Genomic DNA, 19403 nt, shown 5'->3' on the forward strand with positions numbered 1-19403 from the left:
TGGAATTCTCTTTCTTCCTACAGAGTTTCTGGCACACCTGACCCCAGTCCCAAGTCAGACCTCTTTTGATTGTAGTGCAAGTACTACAATCTCTGAAAGGAGCCCTTATGAACCTCTCCGTAAAGCGTCAGATCATGACTTGACTTTGAAAACGGTTTTCCTGTTAACCCTGGCCCTTGCAGAGAGAGGCAGCGAGCTACATGGTCTGTCCTACAACATCACCCATTCAAGGGGATGAGGGCAAGTGACACTCAAGTTTGTCCCTGAGTTTGTGGCTAAGACTAAAAGTCTGTTTGTAGCGGATCCTAGATTTTGCCCCTTCCAGATTGAGAGTCTTTGTTCCATAACAGGTGACCCAGATTGGCCGTTATTCTGCTCTGTAAGGGTGCTGAGGAAATATCTTGAAAGAACGGAGTTCACCCTCAGATCAGCAGGCTCATCGTGAGCAGAGGAATTGTCAAGCGGAAAGTAACGAAGAACTCAATCTCTTTTTGTAATAGGCAAGTGATTGAGAGAGCCATACAACAAGGCTCCTCTCCTTCCAGCCATCGACCCCGAGCTCACGAAATCAGGGATGTTCAGCACATCCCTGGTGTTCAAAAAGAAATTCTCTGTGACGCAGGTACTATAAGCGGGTCCATCCACACACACACACACACACACTCTCTCTCTCTCTCTCTCTCTCTCTCTCTCTCTCTCTCTCTCTCTCTCTCTCTCTCTCTGAGCAAGAACAAAAAAAAAAAAAGATATACAGTGATGCCTCAGGATACGAAAGTAATCCGTTCGGGATGCGGTTTTGTATCTTGATATTTTCGTATCCTGAGTCGCGTTTTACATGTAGATAGCCTAATACGTTCCAAGCCTTACAAAAAGTCACCTTTTCTTTCATAAACACGCTAAACTGTAGTAATAAACATGCAATGCAGCCATTTCTATCATTCAATAATTAACCCAACCATTAAAAACAGCCTAATCCATTCCAGAAACCACTATGGGATTATTCAATAATGTAGTTATAGCCAAGTTATCCCCCCAAGCCCAAAGAAAACGGTCCGTTTTCTTTACTACTGTATAAAAGTTACGGTACTGTATGTAAAGCATTTAGATCAGTGAAGGTGTATTGTTACCTGTACGTACACCTAAATTAAGGATTGATACCTGTACACTCTGAAAAAAAGGTTACAGTTAATTAGTGTAACAAAAAAGTTGAAACTTACCTTTTGATTGAGACGATGTCCGATAGCGAAGTCGCGGCAGAGGAGGATGGCATAAGGCAGAAAACGTAACAAGTGACAGACTACGTACAGTAATTTACACACTTGACACATTAACACTTGAACTTTACGAAATAAAAACATGGCAGAAATAATTAACACTTAACATTACGTATGGAAAACTATAAAATGAAAGAAAAAAGTACTTTAACACTTAACGGTAACATAAAACTTAAAATTGAATTTTTTTTTTTGCTTTTTTATAACTTTACGTTTTTTATATTTTCTAAATCTCTTCTACTTCTTCATCACTTTCTTTTTTCTGTTTCTTTTCTTTACTTTCGCCTTCTACTTTTTCATCACTTTCTTTTTTCTGTTTCTTTTCTTTACTTTCACCTTCTAATTCTTCATCCCTTTCTTTTTTCTGTTTCTTTTCTTTACTTTCACCTTCTAATTCTTCATCCCTTCCTCTTTTCTGTTTCTTTTCTTCACTTTCACCTTCGTCTTGGCCTACTAATACCGCTGGCCTCTTTAATAAGAAACTATCCATTGAAGCTTGTTTCTGCCTACTTTTCAACACATTTCTAAAATGCGTTAGGCAAACGTCATTGCAGTGTTGAAGCGCACGGTTGGTATAAACTTTTTCTGGATGTTCCTTTTCGACGTAGTCTGCCATTTTATGGAAACATGCAAGGATTTCCTTGATGTCTGCCATTTTCAAAGGTGTAACATCCTCCTCATCACCGCTAGAGAACTGCTCTTGAACATCACTCACTTGCATCGTCTCCAACTCCTTCAGGTCGTCCGTCGTCAACTCCTCGTGGTGCTCCTCGATAAGTTCATCTATATCCTCCGCGCTAACTTCCAGCCCCATGGACGTACCAAGATGTACGATGTCAGCCACCTCAGACTGCTGAATTGGTTCAGGATCGTCAACGATCTCGGCTTCGCCTCCAGGCTTCCCGAACCCCTCGAAGTCTCGTGCAGAGACAGCATCAGGCCACAGCTTCCTCCAAGATGAGTTTAGGGTACGCCTCGAAACTTCCTGCCAAGCGAGATCGATGAGTTTGAGGCATATCACGATGTTAAAGTGATCTTTCCAAAATTCACGCAGAGTGAGGTTTGTACTCTCTGTGACTTGGAAACATCTCTTGAAGAGATGCTTCATGTACAATTTTTTAAAATTTGAAATAACTTGCTGGTCCATGGGCTGGAGGAGAGGAGTGGTGTTAGGTGGTAGATATAGGACCTTTATGAAGGAATACTCGGCCAGAAGATATTCCTCGAGGCCAGGAGTGTGAGCTGGAGCATTGTCCAACACCAGCAGACATTTCATAGGGAGGCGGTTTTCTTCCAAATATTTTCGGACAGTCGGACCGAAGAAGACATTCACCCAATCAATGAACAGTTGCCTCGTTACCCAGGCTTTTGCATTCGCCCTCCACATCACGGGAAGGTTCTCCTTGATGACTTTGTGGGCTTTGAAGGCTCGGGGATTTTCTGAATGGTACACCAGCAGGGGCTTTATCTTGCAGTCCCCACTGGCGTTTGCACAAAAAGCAAGGGTAAGCCTGTCCTTCATAGGCTTATGTCCGGGTAGCCTCTTCTCCTCCGCCGTGATGAACGTCCGACGAGGCATTTTCTTCCCGAAAAGCCCAGTTTCGTCGCAATTGAAAACTTGCTGCGAACTGTAGCCTTCCTGCAGAGTCAACTCTTCAAAGGTTTTAACAAAGGCTTCGGCGGCCTTCGTGTCCGAGCTGGCTGCCTCCCCATGCTGTACCACTGAATGGATGCCAGTCCTTTTCTTGAACTTCTTGAACCACCCACGAGAAGCCTTGAACTCTGGGGGTTCCTGCTGGGATGTTCCTTCTCCTGCCCCTTCTTCGGCCTGAGCACGCACGAGATCACCGAAAATTGCGGAGGTCTTGTGGCAAATTTTAGTCTCAGAGATGGTGTCTCCTTAGATCTCTTTGTCCTTGATCCACACAAGAAGCAGCCTCTCCATCTCGTCATGCACGTGGGTTCTCTTGTTGGAGAAAATAGTGACGCCCTTAGAAGGTGTTGCTGCTTTTATGGCCGCCTTCTGCTTCAAGATGGTGCCTATCGTAGATGGATTCCGGCCATACTCCTTGGCGATCGCACTTAAACGTATGCCAGACTCGTACTTTTTTACGATTTCAAGTTTCGTCTCCATCGAGAGCATCGTCTTATTCTTCTTTCCTTCGGCAACATTCTTGGGACCCATGGCTACAGTAATACGTAATATAATACACTACGTACGTTATATACAGTACTATGTATAGTAAACACTAATACAGTACAGTGCACAGTAACGAATGTTTATTAACGATAACACGTGGCGTACGAATGTACTGTATATTAACACTAAGTCAAACAAGCGAAAGCATACAATGTCTGTTAACGATACCGCGGTCGGAACGAAAAGAGAGAGAGAGATGAACGCCCGTGCGTAAGCAAGCTGGGATAGTTGCCGACCAATAGGAAAGCAGGATCTTATGGCGTCAGCTAGCGTCTGAGTAGGGAGATAACCAATGGGTGAGCGGGAGGCTGTAAGTGAGTCTACCCAAGTTCAAAGTCTGGCGTGGCGCGCTTTTTAAAATTACTCTCGGCGAAGAGTTGGGATCTCGTAAGGTTTTCGTATCCTGAAATTTTATTCGTATCCTGGGGCATAAAAATCTTCGAATCACTTTTCGTATCCTGAATTTTTCGTAAGCAGAAACTTTCGTATCCAGAGGTATCACTGTAGTTTGCAATTCACTGAAAAGAGGGAATTGCAGATTTGGCGAAAGATGTTACTACAGGCATCCAAAGATATGCCATAATTATGAAATATATGGTAAATGTGCGTATGGAGACGAATGCAGAGATCTCCATCCAAAAATATGCAAAAACCTGAAAGAAGGAAAGGGATGCAAATTCAACAAATAATATTGATATATGCATCCTGCAACCATGAATTAAAGTCAGAAAACTCAGCAAACAGTAAAGAAAAATGAAAGCAAAAATGAAACAAAAAAAGAACCATAAAAACAAGCCGAGTATATACCGCGCTATGCACAAAAGGCCCTAAGATATGATGCCTTTCAACCCAAATATGCACAATTAGAGCCCAACTACAAAGAATGCATCTATAATGCTAGGGGTTGGTGCAGATATGGGGATAATTGCAGGTATACACACAAAAATAAATATGAAGGCGAAAGAGCAAATATAATAGAAAAGTTGGATTTTTTAATGGAAGAATTCCTGGAAATGAAGAAAAGAACATCATATCAGAACAGAAAGGAAGCATGAGAGAATCCACATTATTACCAATATTAAATAATGGGGATGAAACACAAACCATAATAGTGATGAATGCACAGGGTTTAGTTACGAGTAACTCTAAAAGGAAAATAGAGTTCTGAGAAGAACTAACCCAAATTGAAAAAATAGATATGTTAGATATAAGTGAAACATGGTATTCCCAAGAGACTGGCAGTGACGACCAGATAAAGGGTTTCCAAACATATAGATCAGACAGAAAAAAATAGGAATCAAGGGGGAACCGCAATATATGGAAGAGACATAAATCAAGGAATAGCCTGTAAAAAATACAGCAACACAGAATGTGAATTGATTGCGTAGAATTTGAATATGAAAAATTAGTGAATATTGTAGTCTACAGACCCCCAAATACTAAGGAGGTTGACATAATAATAGAAAAAATAGATGATATATGATATATGTAGAAACCATGAAGACTGGAATATACTCCTATCCGGAGATTTTAACTTTCCTTTCGTGGATTGGAAAGAACAGATAGAAGAAAGTAGTTGTATATATACATATAAAAAAGAGAGTAATAGTAGCGCAGAAGATAAGAGACAGTTTGAAAAGCTTCAAGATATGCTATTAGAACATAATATGCAACAAATAAACCACATTCCAACAAGAAAGAACAATGTCCTAGAATTAGTATTTGTGAATGAGGTGAATTATGTTAAAGAAATAATAGTGTATACACGGGAATTTCAGACCACAATGTCATAGAATTAATAGTCCATTCCAAAGCAAGTGAACGCAGAGAAAAACAAAGTACAAAGCACAAAGCAATGGGAAGGATATGGAAAATATAATTTCTATGGTAAGAATATAAAATGGTCAGAAATAAATGAAGAATTGAACAAAGATTGGAAAAATGTATTAGTAAGTGATAATATGCAGGTAAATACAGATATATTATACAAAATACTGGAGAAAATTGTTGAAAAGTATGTACCGAAAAAAGAAAATAAACATCAGACATGCATACCAATAGACAGAAGGATCTTATTTCAGAAAATTAGAAAGTGGAAGAAAAATCTTGCAAAAGAAAAATCTTGCAAAAGAAAAAAAGATGTAAGGAAAATGATGGAAATAAAAAGTAAGATAGAAAATGCAGAAAAAAAGATTATACGATCGAAAGAAAATAAAAAAGGGACTTAGAAGAAAGGACACTTCAAAATATCAAGAAAAATCCCCAAAGTACTTTACTCCTATGCAAAAAAGATGAATAAAGGGAGATTAGAAATAGGCCCTCTAAGAATTGAAGGACGGTTAACTAATAAAAAAAAGGAAATGTTCAACATATTAGCAAAAAATATAAGAGTGAATTCATGCCAAGAATTCCGAATGAGAATAATGAAACAGAAATGAGAGAAGAAAATAGTGAATATCTAACGGATATAGATATTAATGAGGCAGATATTGTGCAGGCTATAAGCAAAATTAAAAGTGGATCAGTGGCTGGGCCAGATGGAGTTCCAGCGATTTTGTTAAAAAAAAAAAAACCTGCACACACTATCGTGAAGCCGCTTACAATACTGCTAAGACAAAGTGTAGATATGAGCGAGATATATGTTAAACTTAAATTAGCATATATAACCTCTATTTTCAAAAGTGGATCAAGACTAGAGGCAAGCAATTATAGACCAGTTAGTCTAACATCACATATTATGAAAGTGTATGAAAAGGTAATAAAAAAGAAAATAATGAATCATTTGGTTAAAGGTAATTTGTTTAATATACAGTAGGTCAACACGGTTTTGTGCCCGGAAAAAGTACACAAACCCAACTGATAGCACACTATGAAAATAAATACTGTATAAAAATATGATAAATGAAAAAGACACAGATGTGGTATATCTAGATTTTGCAAAAGCCTTTGACAAGGTAGACCATAATATATTTGAGAAAAAAATGAGAAAGCCTAATATTAAGGGAAAGATAGGAAAATGGATAAAAGACTTTCTACAAAACAGAAAACAGATAGTGGTTGCGAATGATGAGAAATCAGATGAAGCTCAGGTAATATCTGGCGTGCCACAGGGTACGGTATTAGCTGCACTGCTGTTTGTTATTATGATCTCAGACAGACAGTAATGTTAAAGACTCTTTAGTGAGAAGTTTCGCCGATGACATAAGAATAAGTAGAGAAATTACATCTGATGAAGATAGGAACTCATTACAAAGAGATCTAAACAAAATATATGAATGGGTGAAGATGAATAGGATGGTATTTAACTCCGATAAGTTCGAATCAATAGATTATAGAAACAGAGAAAGAATGGTATACAGTGAACCCTCGTATATCGCGGTAGATAGGTTCCAGTCGCGGCCGCGATAGGTGAAAATCCGCGAAGTAGTGACACCATATTTACCTATTTATTCAACATGTATATTCAGACTTTTAAAACCTTCCCTTGTACGTAGTTCTGTTAACAAACTACCCTTTAATGTACAGAACACTTAATGCATGTACAACAGTACCCTAAACTAAAACAGGCACAAATATTAAAGGTGATTTTATATCATGCATTTCCTAAACACGCTAAAAAGCACGATAAAAAATGGCAACCAATGTTTTGTTTACATTTATCTCTGATCATAATGAAGAAACAAACTGGAGGTAGAGCTTTGCTTATTACCCAGACATATTTCCCATACTTTTCCCTTAGAACTACATCACATCTTCCTACTTTAGATATATATATATATATATATATATATATATATATATATATATATATATATATATATATATATATATATATATATATATATATATGTATATATATATATATATATATATATGTGTGTGTGTGTGTGTATATATATATATTTATATGTATACACATATACATACCTACATATATACATAAATACATGCATACATATATATATATATATATTACTGTATATATATGGGTTATGGAAAAAATCCGCGAAGTGGTGAATCCGCGATGGTCGAACCGCGAAGTAGCGAGGGTTCACTGTATGCATACAGGGGACCTAATAACGAGACTATCACAAACAAGGAAGCAATTAAAGACCTTGGTGTAATGTTAAACAGGAATATGTTATGCAACGACCAAATAGAAACACTGTTGACTAAATGTAAAGCAAAAATGGGAATGCTATTCAGACACTTTAAAACAAGAAAAGCTGAACACATGATTATGCTGTACGAAACTTGTGTACATAGTACATTCGAGTACTGCAATGTGATATGGTACCCACACTACCAAAAGGATATTGCACAGATAGTGTACAAAGGTCCTTTACTGCTAGAATAGAAGAAGTTAAGGACCTTTACTACTGGTAAAGAATGCAATTTTTAAAATTATACAGTCTAGAAAGGAAAAGAGAATGCTACATGATAATACAAGCATGGAAATAAATTGAAGGAATTACTAAAAACATCATGGCGCTAAAAATATCAGAAAGAGCAAGTCGAGGTAGATTAATAGTGCCCAAAACTATACCAGGAAAACTAAGGAAGGCACACAGGACATTAATCCACTAAGCACCAGCATCGATAATGCAGCGACTATTTAATGCGCTGCCAGCTCATCTAAGAAACATATCAGGAGTGAGCGTAGATGTGTTTAAGAATAAGCTCGATAAACACCTAAGATGCATCCTAGACCATCCAAGACTGGAAGATGCAAAATACACCGGAAGATGCATAAGCAACTCTCTGGTGGATATACGAGGTGCCTCACACTGAGGGACCTGGGGGAACCCAAGCATAGAATAAGGCAATAAGGTAAGGCTCTTCTCTCTCTCTCTCTCTCTCTCTCTCTCTCTCTCTCTCTCTCTCTCTCTCTCTCTCTCTCTCTCTCTCTCTCTCTCTCTCCTACAGATATTACCTTCTTCTGGACTCTTAATAGAGCGAATTTTCTTCTTCCTAATGTTAGCAAGATGTTGAAATAATCTTTTATTCTTTGAGATGATAAAATTCTTGCTGAAAGCAAGAAAAACAAACGTAAAAATGAGTGAATGTCAGAGGTCAACCTCAGGCATGTACTCTCTCTCAGGTTTGTGGTAGAACTGAAGGGCGAAGGGTAACTAATACATCGTTTGTGACTCGTGGAAGTTATACAATGCCATTCTTCACAATATCTTTTACATTGAAATTTATTAATTATCAAAATTTACAATAACAGAAGAAATACTGCATTTTCTTATAGGGACCAATGTTTATGGTTTATTGGGTTACTTTTACTAATTACTGTAACTGAAAGTAAGAGGAATTTTGACAAAATATTTCGTATACGCATTCTCCATTGTCAAACTAAACTGCGATTTTTTTCAGGATTTTATGTTTTTCAATATTAATCTTACCCGATGATCATGTAGCTGTCAACTCTGTTGCCCGACAGAAATCTACGGTCGGGATACGCCAGCGATCGCTATACAGGTGGGGGTGTACACAACAGCGCCATCTGTGAGCAGGTACTCAAGTACTTCTTGTCAACAAGAACTCAATTTTTCCTCTGTCGTGCCACCGGCTAGACCTACTTGGATACGCTGTTGATTCTGGAGTTATTGTTCACGATTTGGTGATGTATTTGCTCTAGAGTTTAGCCTTCGCTATTCAGGAAGCTTTATCATTAGCTTAGCAAGCTTTTGGAATTAATTTGATTTAATTATGGTGACGAAGAGAGTATGGACTCTCTTTCACTTTTAAATGGCCGACCCTTCCCTTAGACGGAAGTGTTGGTGTCGAAGAGAGTATAGACTCTCTTTCACTTTTTATACCCACCCTTCCCTTAGACGGAAGTGTGTTTAGGTTTTTGGTAATTTTGCTTAACAAAGTTATAGATTTATTTTATATCTCTCCGCCATTTATAGGCCTCTTCGATTAACTTCCATTTATTATAAACTTATAAAAATTAATTTTTATGTTTGTTTATATGCGACCTTTCCTAATAGTAGGCGGTCCTTACTTGGAACCGAAGTTAATTAACATTGAGCCCGTCATATCGTTTTTCCTGTTAAGAATTTATGCTATTTTAATTTTAATGTTTTTGAAAGAATTTCTTTGATAGTCTCGTACTGTTTTCAAAGTTGAACTAACGTTTTGTTTAGTCTCCGCAGTTGTTGAAGTTCAGAACGTTCAACTTGCGCTCTATCGTTACGATAGAGAGAGAGTATTTCACGGTTTCACGTTGCAGTAAGAGTAAACCGATTCTAGCGTTTCGTTCATTCTTTCTTAACTTAAATGGTTTTAATTCTAATAAAGGAACTTTTTATTTGGGAAACCTTTCAGTTTTTTTCCTTTAACAAATAATATGTTTTAACGATATATATAATTGGGCTCATCTCTCAGGTTCTAAGTCAAGAGAGAGAGAGAGAGAGAGATAGAGACGGAGGGAGAGAGAGGAGGATAAACGTTTCGTTCAAGCGGGTAACGTTGTTCTCGTTTTTTTGCTCTTCTCCCTAGTCGCTATAGGGGAAGAAGGTAAAACGTTTCTAGAGTTTTATTCTTGTTCCCAAGCTTTATGCGGTGAGAGATTTTAAACGTAGTTTATTTGATCTAGTGTTTAGTCTCTTTTCCAGCCACTGAATTCTTTATCTTTCATTATGTTTTTCTGTTACATTGTAATACTGTTTTCGCAATTACTACCTTTTAATGAAGGATAGGATTGCGTGTTTCAGGTACTAACCACTTAAAGTTTCGAGTTCAGTGAAATAAGTGCAAACAGAAAATCAAAAGTGATAAAGTGATATGCGCAAAGTGTTACAGTGTTGCGTTCGAGGGTTCGTCTGTTCGTGCCAGTTGTTCACCTAGTCCGATACCTCTTACAAGCTCCCAAGCCCAGGGGAGAAGTAATGTCGAAGGACTTATGGGTTCCACAGGCCTTGATCAACGAACAGACGTTTCCCTCCGTGGTTTCGGGTGTATCTACACACGTTGCCGACGTGATCACCCCACCCACACAAAGACGAGAGAGCCCATTTATTCCTCGTCTGCGGAAGAGGTTTCTCGCAGAAACCATGGACCAAATCTTGCAGCTTTTAAGTGCAAGTCGGTCCCTTCCGCGCAAGTCCAACGGCCTAGGTGTAGCCACTGGGTCAGTTCGGACTTGCTGCAGTACGACAACTGCACACCTCCCAAGAGAGGCAAGGTGGTACCGCAACAGGCAGTAACTCCGTCTGTTGCCGCACCAGCGGTTTTAGACCCTCAGTCACAACGGACAGTAGCTCCGTTTGTTGTTGTCTTTCATAGACCCTAGTGGTCCATGCTGCAGACTATACAGTCTCAGCTTGCTCCTTCATGCAGGAGTATCATGCTGGAAGGTTGACCATGCACCTGTTAACCTACAACCCGCCGAGGTTGTGCGCTCAGCAGATACTGCGGCTGCCTGCTCCCACCCTCCACCTGTGAGAGCTCCACCACCGATGCGCAGTCCACCCTGCCAGACGCATGTTCTTGCTGCACCATCTGCTAACATGCGTGAGCTACCGCATCAGTAGTGGGAAGGTTCTGTAGAGCTGCCGGGTTCCAGCACTATGCGGCATTCTCCGCAGCCCATGCAGCATGCTCTGCATACCTTACAGCATGCTCCGCATACCATGCAGCATGCTTTGCATACCTTACAGCATGCTCCGCATACCATGCAGCATGAGCCGCATACCTTACAGCATGCTCCGCATACCATACCGCATGCTCCTCAACCCACCGCAGCCCCTCCCACGCTCCAGCACTCTGCTTTTGTTGTTGCCAGCTCCCACACTCCGACTGCGGAGAAGGTTGACGATGCACCCGTGGGCCTACACCTCCCACGGTTGTGCGCCCGGCATGGCTTCCTGCTCTCACACTCTTGTTGTGAGAGCTCCTCCACCCATGCACAAGTCAACCCTGCCAGATGTATGATGACTCCCACACACAGAGCACTCCGTTGCCGTGCGTGAGCTACCACAAGCTGCCGTGTTTTGACATGGTGTGTCAGCCTCCGCAACACACTGTGGTTACCGCCACTCGCCAGCAGCAAACTAGTCAGTCAGGAGTTGAGGCTTCCCCACACAACTTTGGTTGTTGCCAACTCACAGACTGTCATACAGTTACATGACGTTGCCTTCTGGTCTGCTACTTATACACCAGTGCTGTATGTCCTCACGCTCCTGTTGTGGTTGACAGTTCAGTTTTTGACAGTTCACAGACTGTCAAGCAGTTTCATACGTTGCCTTCTGGTCTGCTGCTTTTGCACCAGTGAAACCCTCACTGAGAGAACCTAGCTTTTCTCGGATATGGTTCCTGTAGATGAGAAAGTGCTGTTCTCCCTCCTTCTGATATTCCCTTGAGGACTCTGTCATTTGGAGAGGAGCCTTAAGCTGCTTAGCCTCCTATGGACTTTTATTTAAGCATAACATGCTTCCAGGGAGGGTAAATGGTTCCGCTTCAGTCGCTAACCCCGTCTGTTGCCACACCTGCTTCCATAGACCTTGGGCTTTGTTGCAAGACATGCAGTCCAAGCTTAGTCCTTGATAGAGGATTTTTTACGGAGTCAGTGTGTCACTGGGAAGACGTTCAACAACCAGCAGAGGTGACTTGTTGTGACGCAGTGCGGCAACCTCAGCAACCCGATAAGGAGTTGTCTGTACTACCCAGACAGTCTAGACAGTTTCGGGTTGTCGCTGTACTTCCTCGCTTCCCCATGGTTGACAGTTCACAGACTGTGCAGCAGTACCATGATCTTGTGTCCGGCTCCGTCACGCATCCACCAGTGCGACCGGATTCAGCGAGTCAGACGTTGCCCACTCCGTTGCCGTTTCCTCATCAGTTTCGGATGAGGAACCCTCTGATGAGGACATGGCTGAACGAGAAGATCAATCCCCAGCCCTGCTATCCATCCAGAAGATGCTGAAGAAGGAATACGGCCCTGTCAGGCTGTGGATGAGTCTGGTTAGGACACTGTCATCCGTGGTGCATTTGGTGTCACTTGGAAGACTACACCTCCGTCCTCTTCGGTTTCATCTAGCTCTTCACTGGAAAAGGACAAGACGCTACAAGCGGTCTCGATCCCGGTTTCCGGAAGATAAGTCTGGTCTAACCTGAGGAAAGGACTTTATCAACCTTTTATAGGGTCTTCCCCTGACTGTTCAGACTCCCAACCACGTTCTCTTCTCAGACGCATCGGACGTAGGCTGGGGTGCGACCTTAGGCGGTAGGGAATGCTCGGGATTATGGAACTCGCGTCAAAGGACAATGCATTTTAACTGCAAGAAGCTTCTGGCAGTAAGTCTGACCTGGAAAAGCTTCAGGTCTCTCCTTCAAGACAAAGTAATGGAGGTCAACACGGACAACTCCCTGCTTTGATGTTCATCTCCTAGCAAGGAGGGACCTACTCTCTGACATGGTGCGAGTTTGCTAGTGACCTCCTCTCCTGTTCAACAGGTCTTGACTTTTCACTAGTAACAAATTTCTTCCAAGGCAACTTGAATGTCTTAGCAGTTTGTCTCAGTAGGAAGGGACAATAATTCCAACATATTGGACCCTCCACAGAGATGTATGCAAGAGACTTTGGGTCACTTGGGGCCATCCAACCATGGATCTCTTCGCAACCTCGATGTCCAAGAGGCTCTCAACAGACCCAGCAGTGGTTCTTTTAGATGCCTTTCTTCTAGATTAGTCTCATCTAGATCTATATGCATTCCCTCCGTTCTAGTTTGTCAACAAGGTACTGCAGAAGTTCGCCTCTCACGTTGGGACAAAGTTGGCCCGCGAGAGAATAACTTACCGAGGTACTTCGATGGCTAGTAGACGTTCCCAGAACTCTTCCCCTAAGGGTGGACCTGCTACGTCTGCCACGCGTAAGAAGGTACTCCAAGGCCTCCACGCTCTTCGTCTCACTGCCTTCAGAGTATCAAAAGACTCTCGAGAACTAGAGGTTTTTCGAAGGAGGCAACCAGAGCGATTGTTAGAGCAAGGAGAACATCCACCCTTAGAGTCTACCAATCGAAGTGGGGAATCTTCCTAAACTGGTGCAAGTCAGTATCCGTATCCTCGACCAGTACCTCTGTAACTCAAATAGCTGACTTCCTCTTATATCTGAGAAAAGAGCGATCTCTTTCAGCTCCCACTTTCAAGGGTTACAGAAGCTTGTTGGCATCAGTCTTCCGTCACAGAGGCTTAGATCTTTTTAACAATAAAGATCTACAGGACCTCCTTAAGTCTTTTGAGACCACGAAGGAGCGTCGTTTGGTTACACCTGGTTGGAATTTAGACGTGGTTCTAAGATTCCTTATGTTAGACAGGTTCGAACCACTTCAATCAGCCTCCCTGAAAGATCTCACCTTTAAGACTCTTTTCCTGATATGCTTTACCAGCTAAAAGAGTCAGTGAGATTCATGCCTTCAGCAAGAACATCGGATTTTCATCCGAAACGGCTACATGTTCTACATCTTGGTTTTCTAGCCAAACACGAGCTGCCTTCTCGGCCTTGACCAATATCGTTCGTTATTCCAAACTTATCGATATGGTTGGAAAGGAACTAGAAAGAGTATTATGTCCTGTAGAGCTCTTAAGTTCTTTTTTAAAAACCTTTATGAAGCCCGTCTGAAGCTTTATGGTGTTCAGTTAAGAATTCATCTTTGCCTATGTCAGAGAATTCTTTATCCTATTATTTTCAGACTGTTAATACGAGAAGCTCATTCCCTTCTGAATGAGGAAGACCAAGCTTGGCTGAAGGTAAGGACACACGAAGTTAGAGCTATCACAACTTCCGTGACCTTTTAATAAAATAGATCTCTGCAAAATATTTTCGACGCAACCTTTTGGAAAAGCTAATCAGTGTTCGCGTCTTTTATCTTAAGAATGTCCAGTCTCTTTACGAGAACTGCTACACTCTGGGACCATTCGTAGCAACGAGTGCAGTAGTGGTGGGGGCTCCACCACTACAATTCCCTAATTCCAGAACCTTTTTAATCTTTCTCTTGAAATATTTCTGGGTTGTCCGGAAGGCTAAGAAGCCTTCCGCATCCTGGTTGATTTGGCGGTTTGGCGGGTGGTCAAATTCTTTCTTGAGAAGCGCCTAGATTAGAGGTTGTGATGAGGTCCTTTAGTATGGGTTGCAGCCCTTAATACTTCAGCACCTAGGAGTCCCTCAGCATCCTAAGAGGATCGCTAGGCTCAGTAAGGAAGACGTACTTAAAAAGGCAGAGTAATGGTTCAAGTCGACTTCCTTACCAGGTACTTATTTATTTTATGTTTGTTATTTTGAATAACGGCTAAAATAAGATACGGGATACTTAGCTTCTTTGTTAACATGTATGCTGGTCTCCACCCACCACCCTGGGTGTGAATCAGCTACATGATCATCGGGTAAGATTAATATTGAAAAATGTTATTTTCATTAGTAAAATAAATTTTTGAATATACTTACCCGATGATCATGAATTTAAGGACCCGCCCTTCCTCCCCATAGAGAACCAGTGGACCGAGGAGAAAATTGAGTTCTTGTTGACAAGAAGTACTTGAGTACCTGCTCACAGATGGCGCTGTTGTGTACACCCCCACCTGTATAGCGATCGCTGGCGTATCCCGACCTTAGATTTCTGTCGGGCAACAGAGTTGACAGCTACATGATCATCGGGTAAGTATATTCAAAAATTTATTTTACTAATGAAAATAACATTTTTCTTCCTATACCCCCATATATTGGCATTCTTGCCGGCCCCCTCAACGGCTAGTTTCAGCTATTGCCGAAATACATCTCGACTGTAAAGAGCTCCAGGTTTGTATAGTTAAGAAAAATACAAATTTTTTCCGAATTTCTCCTAATACTGTAGCAGCATCTTGCGTGAAATTGTAAACTATACGTGCTTGGAAATATTTATTTTCAATCATTGTTTATTTTTTGTTAGTTAAATTTCCACCCCTACCTTCTTTTCATCGTAATATCAGGGACATGCACAGCTATTTTTACAGGAAGAAACTTCATAAAAAGGGTCTTGCACGAAATACATGAAGAGGATTTATACAAAATTACTAAAAAATAGTACAAAAAGACTCATATTAGCAAAACTGCAGCTTTCAATGTTCACTAGTGCTTGGCAGTCTTCACTGGTAACTATCTGAAAATGCAATTTATTTTATTGTTGGTAATTAGATGATAACTTCAGTGTTTATTTTCATCAATACTTTTTATTAAATTTCTTTAATTCTTTCAAGTGCATGTGTATTTTATGCCATAGCCTAAAATAGGATTTAGTATGTTAGATTCCTATATTAACAGTTTATTTGAATATTTAATTTTAGCCTGACTGGTATTTCTTGCAAAAATACATTTCCTTGGACCTGAAGTTCTTTCTCAAATGTCTATCAAGTCTTGCACCGTGCATGATATACAGTATAGTAATCTGTGTTCAAAAGGTTAAGTTATATTTTATAAATCATCCCAATTTACCATTCAGATTCCAGAACCAGAGGCTAGCATACAAAGCATCGCTATTGATCCAGAAGGAACTTACATGGCAGCTGTTAACAACAAAGGAAAAGTTTATGTATGGCGACTGTCTGGAGGAACAGGAGATACTCCTATCACTCTTACACCTGCTCGATCCATAGTTGCCCATAACACATATGCTCTCAAGGTGAAATTCAGCCCTGATTCCACGTGAGTATAGCAATTTATTATCTTGCAACACAGTAATACCCAATTTATTACTTTCTACTTTGTTCACTTTTCTCCTCAGAAGTTCGGAATTGGGTTTGTTGTAAAATTTAGTGTAGATTGCATTGTTGTATCAAAATTAGTATGAATTAGACCAAAATGGCCATGGTTGCTCAAAACAGTAAAATCTAAAGAAAGTGTGAACTCCTTGGATAAGGGAGGAGGTAAGAGCTCTGCATATACTCATGGTCATTATGAATAACATACATCGGAATATGTGAGACATAAACATATACGCTACATACGTAATTTTTAATTGATGTTTCCATATTTCCAACAGGAGTAGGTTTTTCTTCCATATCACAAGTTAATTGATTCTCTATACTAAGCAGGGCAGAATTGTGCAATTAATTCAGCATTTAATGTAACAAAAAAGTATCTCCACAGAAATGTTTAAATCTTGTGTTATTCTAGAGATGCTATTGAAGCCTCAGGAACAACTAGTAAAGCTTTAATTACTTGAATTATATAAAGTTAATATAATGATGAAATTTGTTAGGTCACTGCCAGTGTGTGCATAAAGATAAATGAAGAGGCTGGTTAATTTGCAAAGAGGGTAATTAACTAAATCCAGATAAAAAATATCCATCCCCATCACTGTTATATTAATATCTCTGAAATTCTTTGTTAAGTTGCAGATTTAATCGAATAATGAAGATGATAGTAATAGATTAGAATGATTCAAATGCATCCTTGGATAGTGGCATTCTTCAAAATGAATCTTGCTAAGTTGAAATCATTTTGTGCCATCTTGGAATTAGATTATTCACTTGCCCTATGGATATCATGAGTACCAAGCCAACTGCAATGGCAGATGTATGACACTGCATTTCTTATTACAACTCTTCAGGCTGGGCTCCATCTATCATGTCATACAGTAGCACTCTGATATCTAATATGCATAACATCTGCTTTTTTTTTTTTTTTTTTTTGATACACAATTACAGTCCATTATGATACATTTGTTTGCACTTAATTTCACAGTTTTGAATTCATAATTGTTCTTCAGGTACTGGAAGCTTTAACATCCTATCACTTCTGTTGCATCCTAGGTACAGGTTCTGAGGACAATGTCACAGGATTGATAGCTACTGACTTGGGAGTGCTCTGGAGGAAACAGGAATTGGGGTAGATACTGTTGCTGCAGACTCAACTGGCTTAGGGTGCGGGTCAAAGAGGGGTGCAAGAACACTTGTCACTGGTGTGGAAAGTCTGAAATGGCAGTTATGTAATCAGATATGGGCAAAATTTCTTTGCAGAGTCTGTCTCCGACAGTCAGTGACATACAAATGGTTTAATATTGTTTTAGTGATGATAGCTAGTCTTTAGTGAGGCCCAGATGATTGTTGGACTTTTAACAGTTTGACCTATGCTGAGTCGAGGAAGAGCAATAGCATGAGTGTCATAATATTATTTTGCTTTCATTTCCTGGTTGCTATTTCAGCATTTACTAAAGCACAAGTAACAATCTGTGAAACAAATTTTCACCAAGACCTCAGCTTTTGTGCTTCGGTGGAATTTATGGGGAGCATTTGGTGTGTTTCTCAGATCTAGTAATGGACACCAGCCGCCCGTTGAGATACTACCGCTAGAGAGTTATGGGGTCCTTTGACTGGCCAGACAGTACCACATAGGATCCTTCTCCCTGGTTACAGTTCTTTCCCTTTGCCTACACAGACACCGAATAGTCTGGCCTATCCTTTACAGATTCTCCTCTGTCCTCATACACCTGGCAACACTGTGATTAATAGACAATTCTTCTTCACCCAAGGGGTTAACTACTGCACTGTAATTGTTCAGTGGCTACTTTCCTCTTGGTAAGGATAGAAGAGACTCTTTAGCTATGGTAAGCAGCTCTTCTAGGAGAAGGACACTCCAAAATCAAACCATTGTTCTCTATTCTTGGGTAGTGCCATAGCCTCTGTACCATGGTCTTACACTGCCTTGGGTTAGAGTTCTCTTGCTTGAGGGTACACTCTGGCATACTTTTCTATTTAGTTTCTCTTCCTCTTGTTCTGTTAAAGTTTTCATAGTTTAAATAGGAAATATTTATTTTGATAATGTTACTATTCCTAAAATATTTTATTTTTCCTTATTTCCTTTCCTCACTGGGCTATTTTCCCTGTTGGGACCCCTGGGCTCATAGCATCCTGCTTTTCCAACTAGGGTTGTAGCTTAGCATATAATAGTAATAGTAATAGGAAAATGAAGATTGGTACCGTCCATATTGGAAAGTGTGCACTTGGAAAGTCGCAGATAACCCCTTGTTCAAAGACAGATTTAGATTTACGAACATGGTACCTAAAAACTGACACTAGAGGGTCGCAAGTCATTAAGCACACATGCAACTAGGGGTAAACTAGCAGTTGTAATGTGACATAAAAGTTAAGTAATTGGACATCAAAACAGAACGGAGGTATCGTTAAAGGTTAAATAATGAGTATAGAGATGAGCTAAAAAGACACTGCAATGACATCCAAGTACTAATGACACTAACACCTAAGATAGAGGGGGACCCAGAAATTACAGTTCTAAAGAATTAATGATTATGTGGGGCTGCAATGTGACACTTCAATGACATCCAAATACTAATGACACTAACACCTAAGATAGAGGGGAACCCAGAAATCCCAATTCTAAAGAATGAATGAATGAGTGGGACTGCAATGTGACACTGCAATGACATCCAAGTACTAATGGTAGTAACCCCCAAGATGGAGGGGGACCCAGAAATTACAGTTCTAAAGAATGAATATGTAGGATTTGGGAAGGAATTATAAGCCGAACGTAAGGGAAACTCCATTCTGTATTGGCAAGTTATATGTTTCCCTGAGCAAATGAGAGCCAGTAGATAAGTTATTCATATTTGAAGCTTAAGAATTGTGACTAATCCTTGAAACGGAATGCTAAATAAATTCTAGTGTTCATTACCCGTTGATCAGTCCTTCAGAAAGTACCTCGGCTTCATTCTCGGTGGAGTAGTGTCCAGTATTGTACTAGTTTAAACCCCTTTGCTTCGAACTGTGTATTGCTCCCAGATGTTTACATGAGTCACTAAGATCTCAACCTGAAACATTTCGAACATGATATCTCTTTTGTGGCATCTCAACGACTGGCTGATTCTGGTTCTTCCAAGAGGCAGTTGCCTTAGGATTGAGACGGTCCACTCTCTTTTGTTACAATCTGG

The 19403-nt window shown here is 40.3% G+C and overlaps 1 protein-coding gene across 2 annotated transcripts in view; it reads left to right on the forward strand.

The window, feature by feature from the left end:
• LOC137630624 (target of rapamycin complex subunit lst8-like) overlaps positions 1-19403 on the forward strand; it is a 224782-nt gene that overhangs the window by 172538 nt on the left and 32841 nt on the right. For both annotated transcript variants that reach the window (XM_068362229.1, XM_068362228.1), the window contains exon 4: positions 15957-16159. In XM_068362229.1, coding sequence (XP_068218330.1) covers positions 15957-16159 — 203 coding nt within the window. The remainder of the gene's footprint in view (positions 1-15956; positions 16160-19403) is intronic.

The sequence above is a fragment of the Palaemon carinicauda genome, chromosome 38 (assembly GCF_036898095.1).
Source record: "Palaemon carinicauda isolate YSFRI2023 chromosome 38, ASM3689809v2, whole genome shotgun sequence".
NCBI lineage: Eukaryota > Metazoa > Arthropoda > Malacostraca > Decapoda > Palaemonidae > Palaemon > Palaemon carinicauda.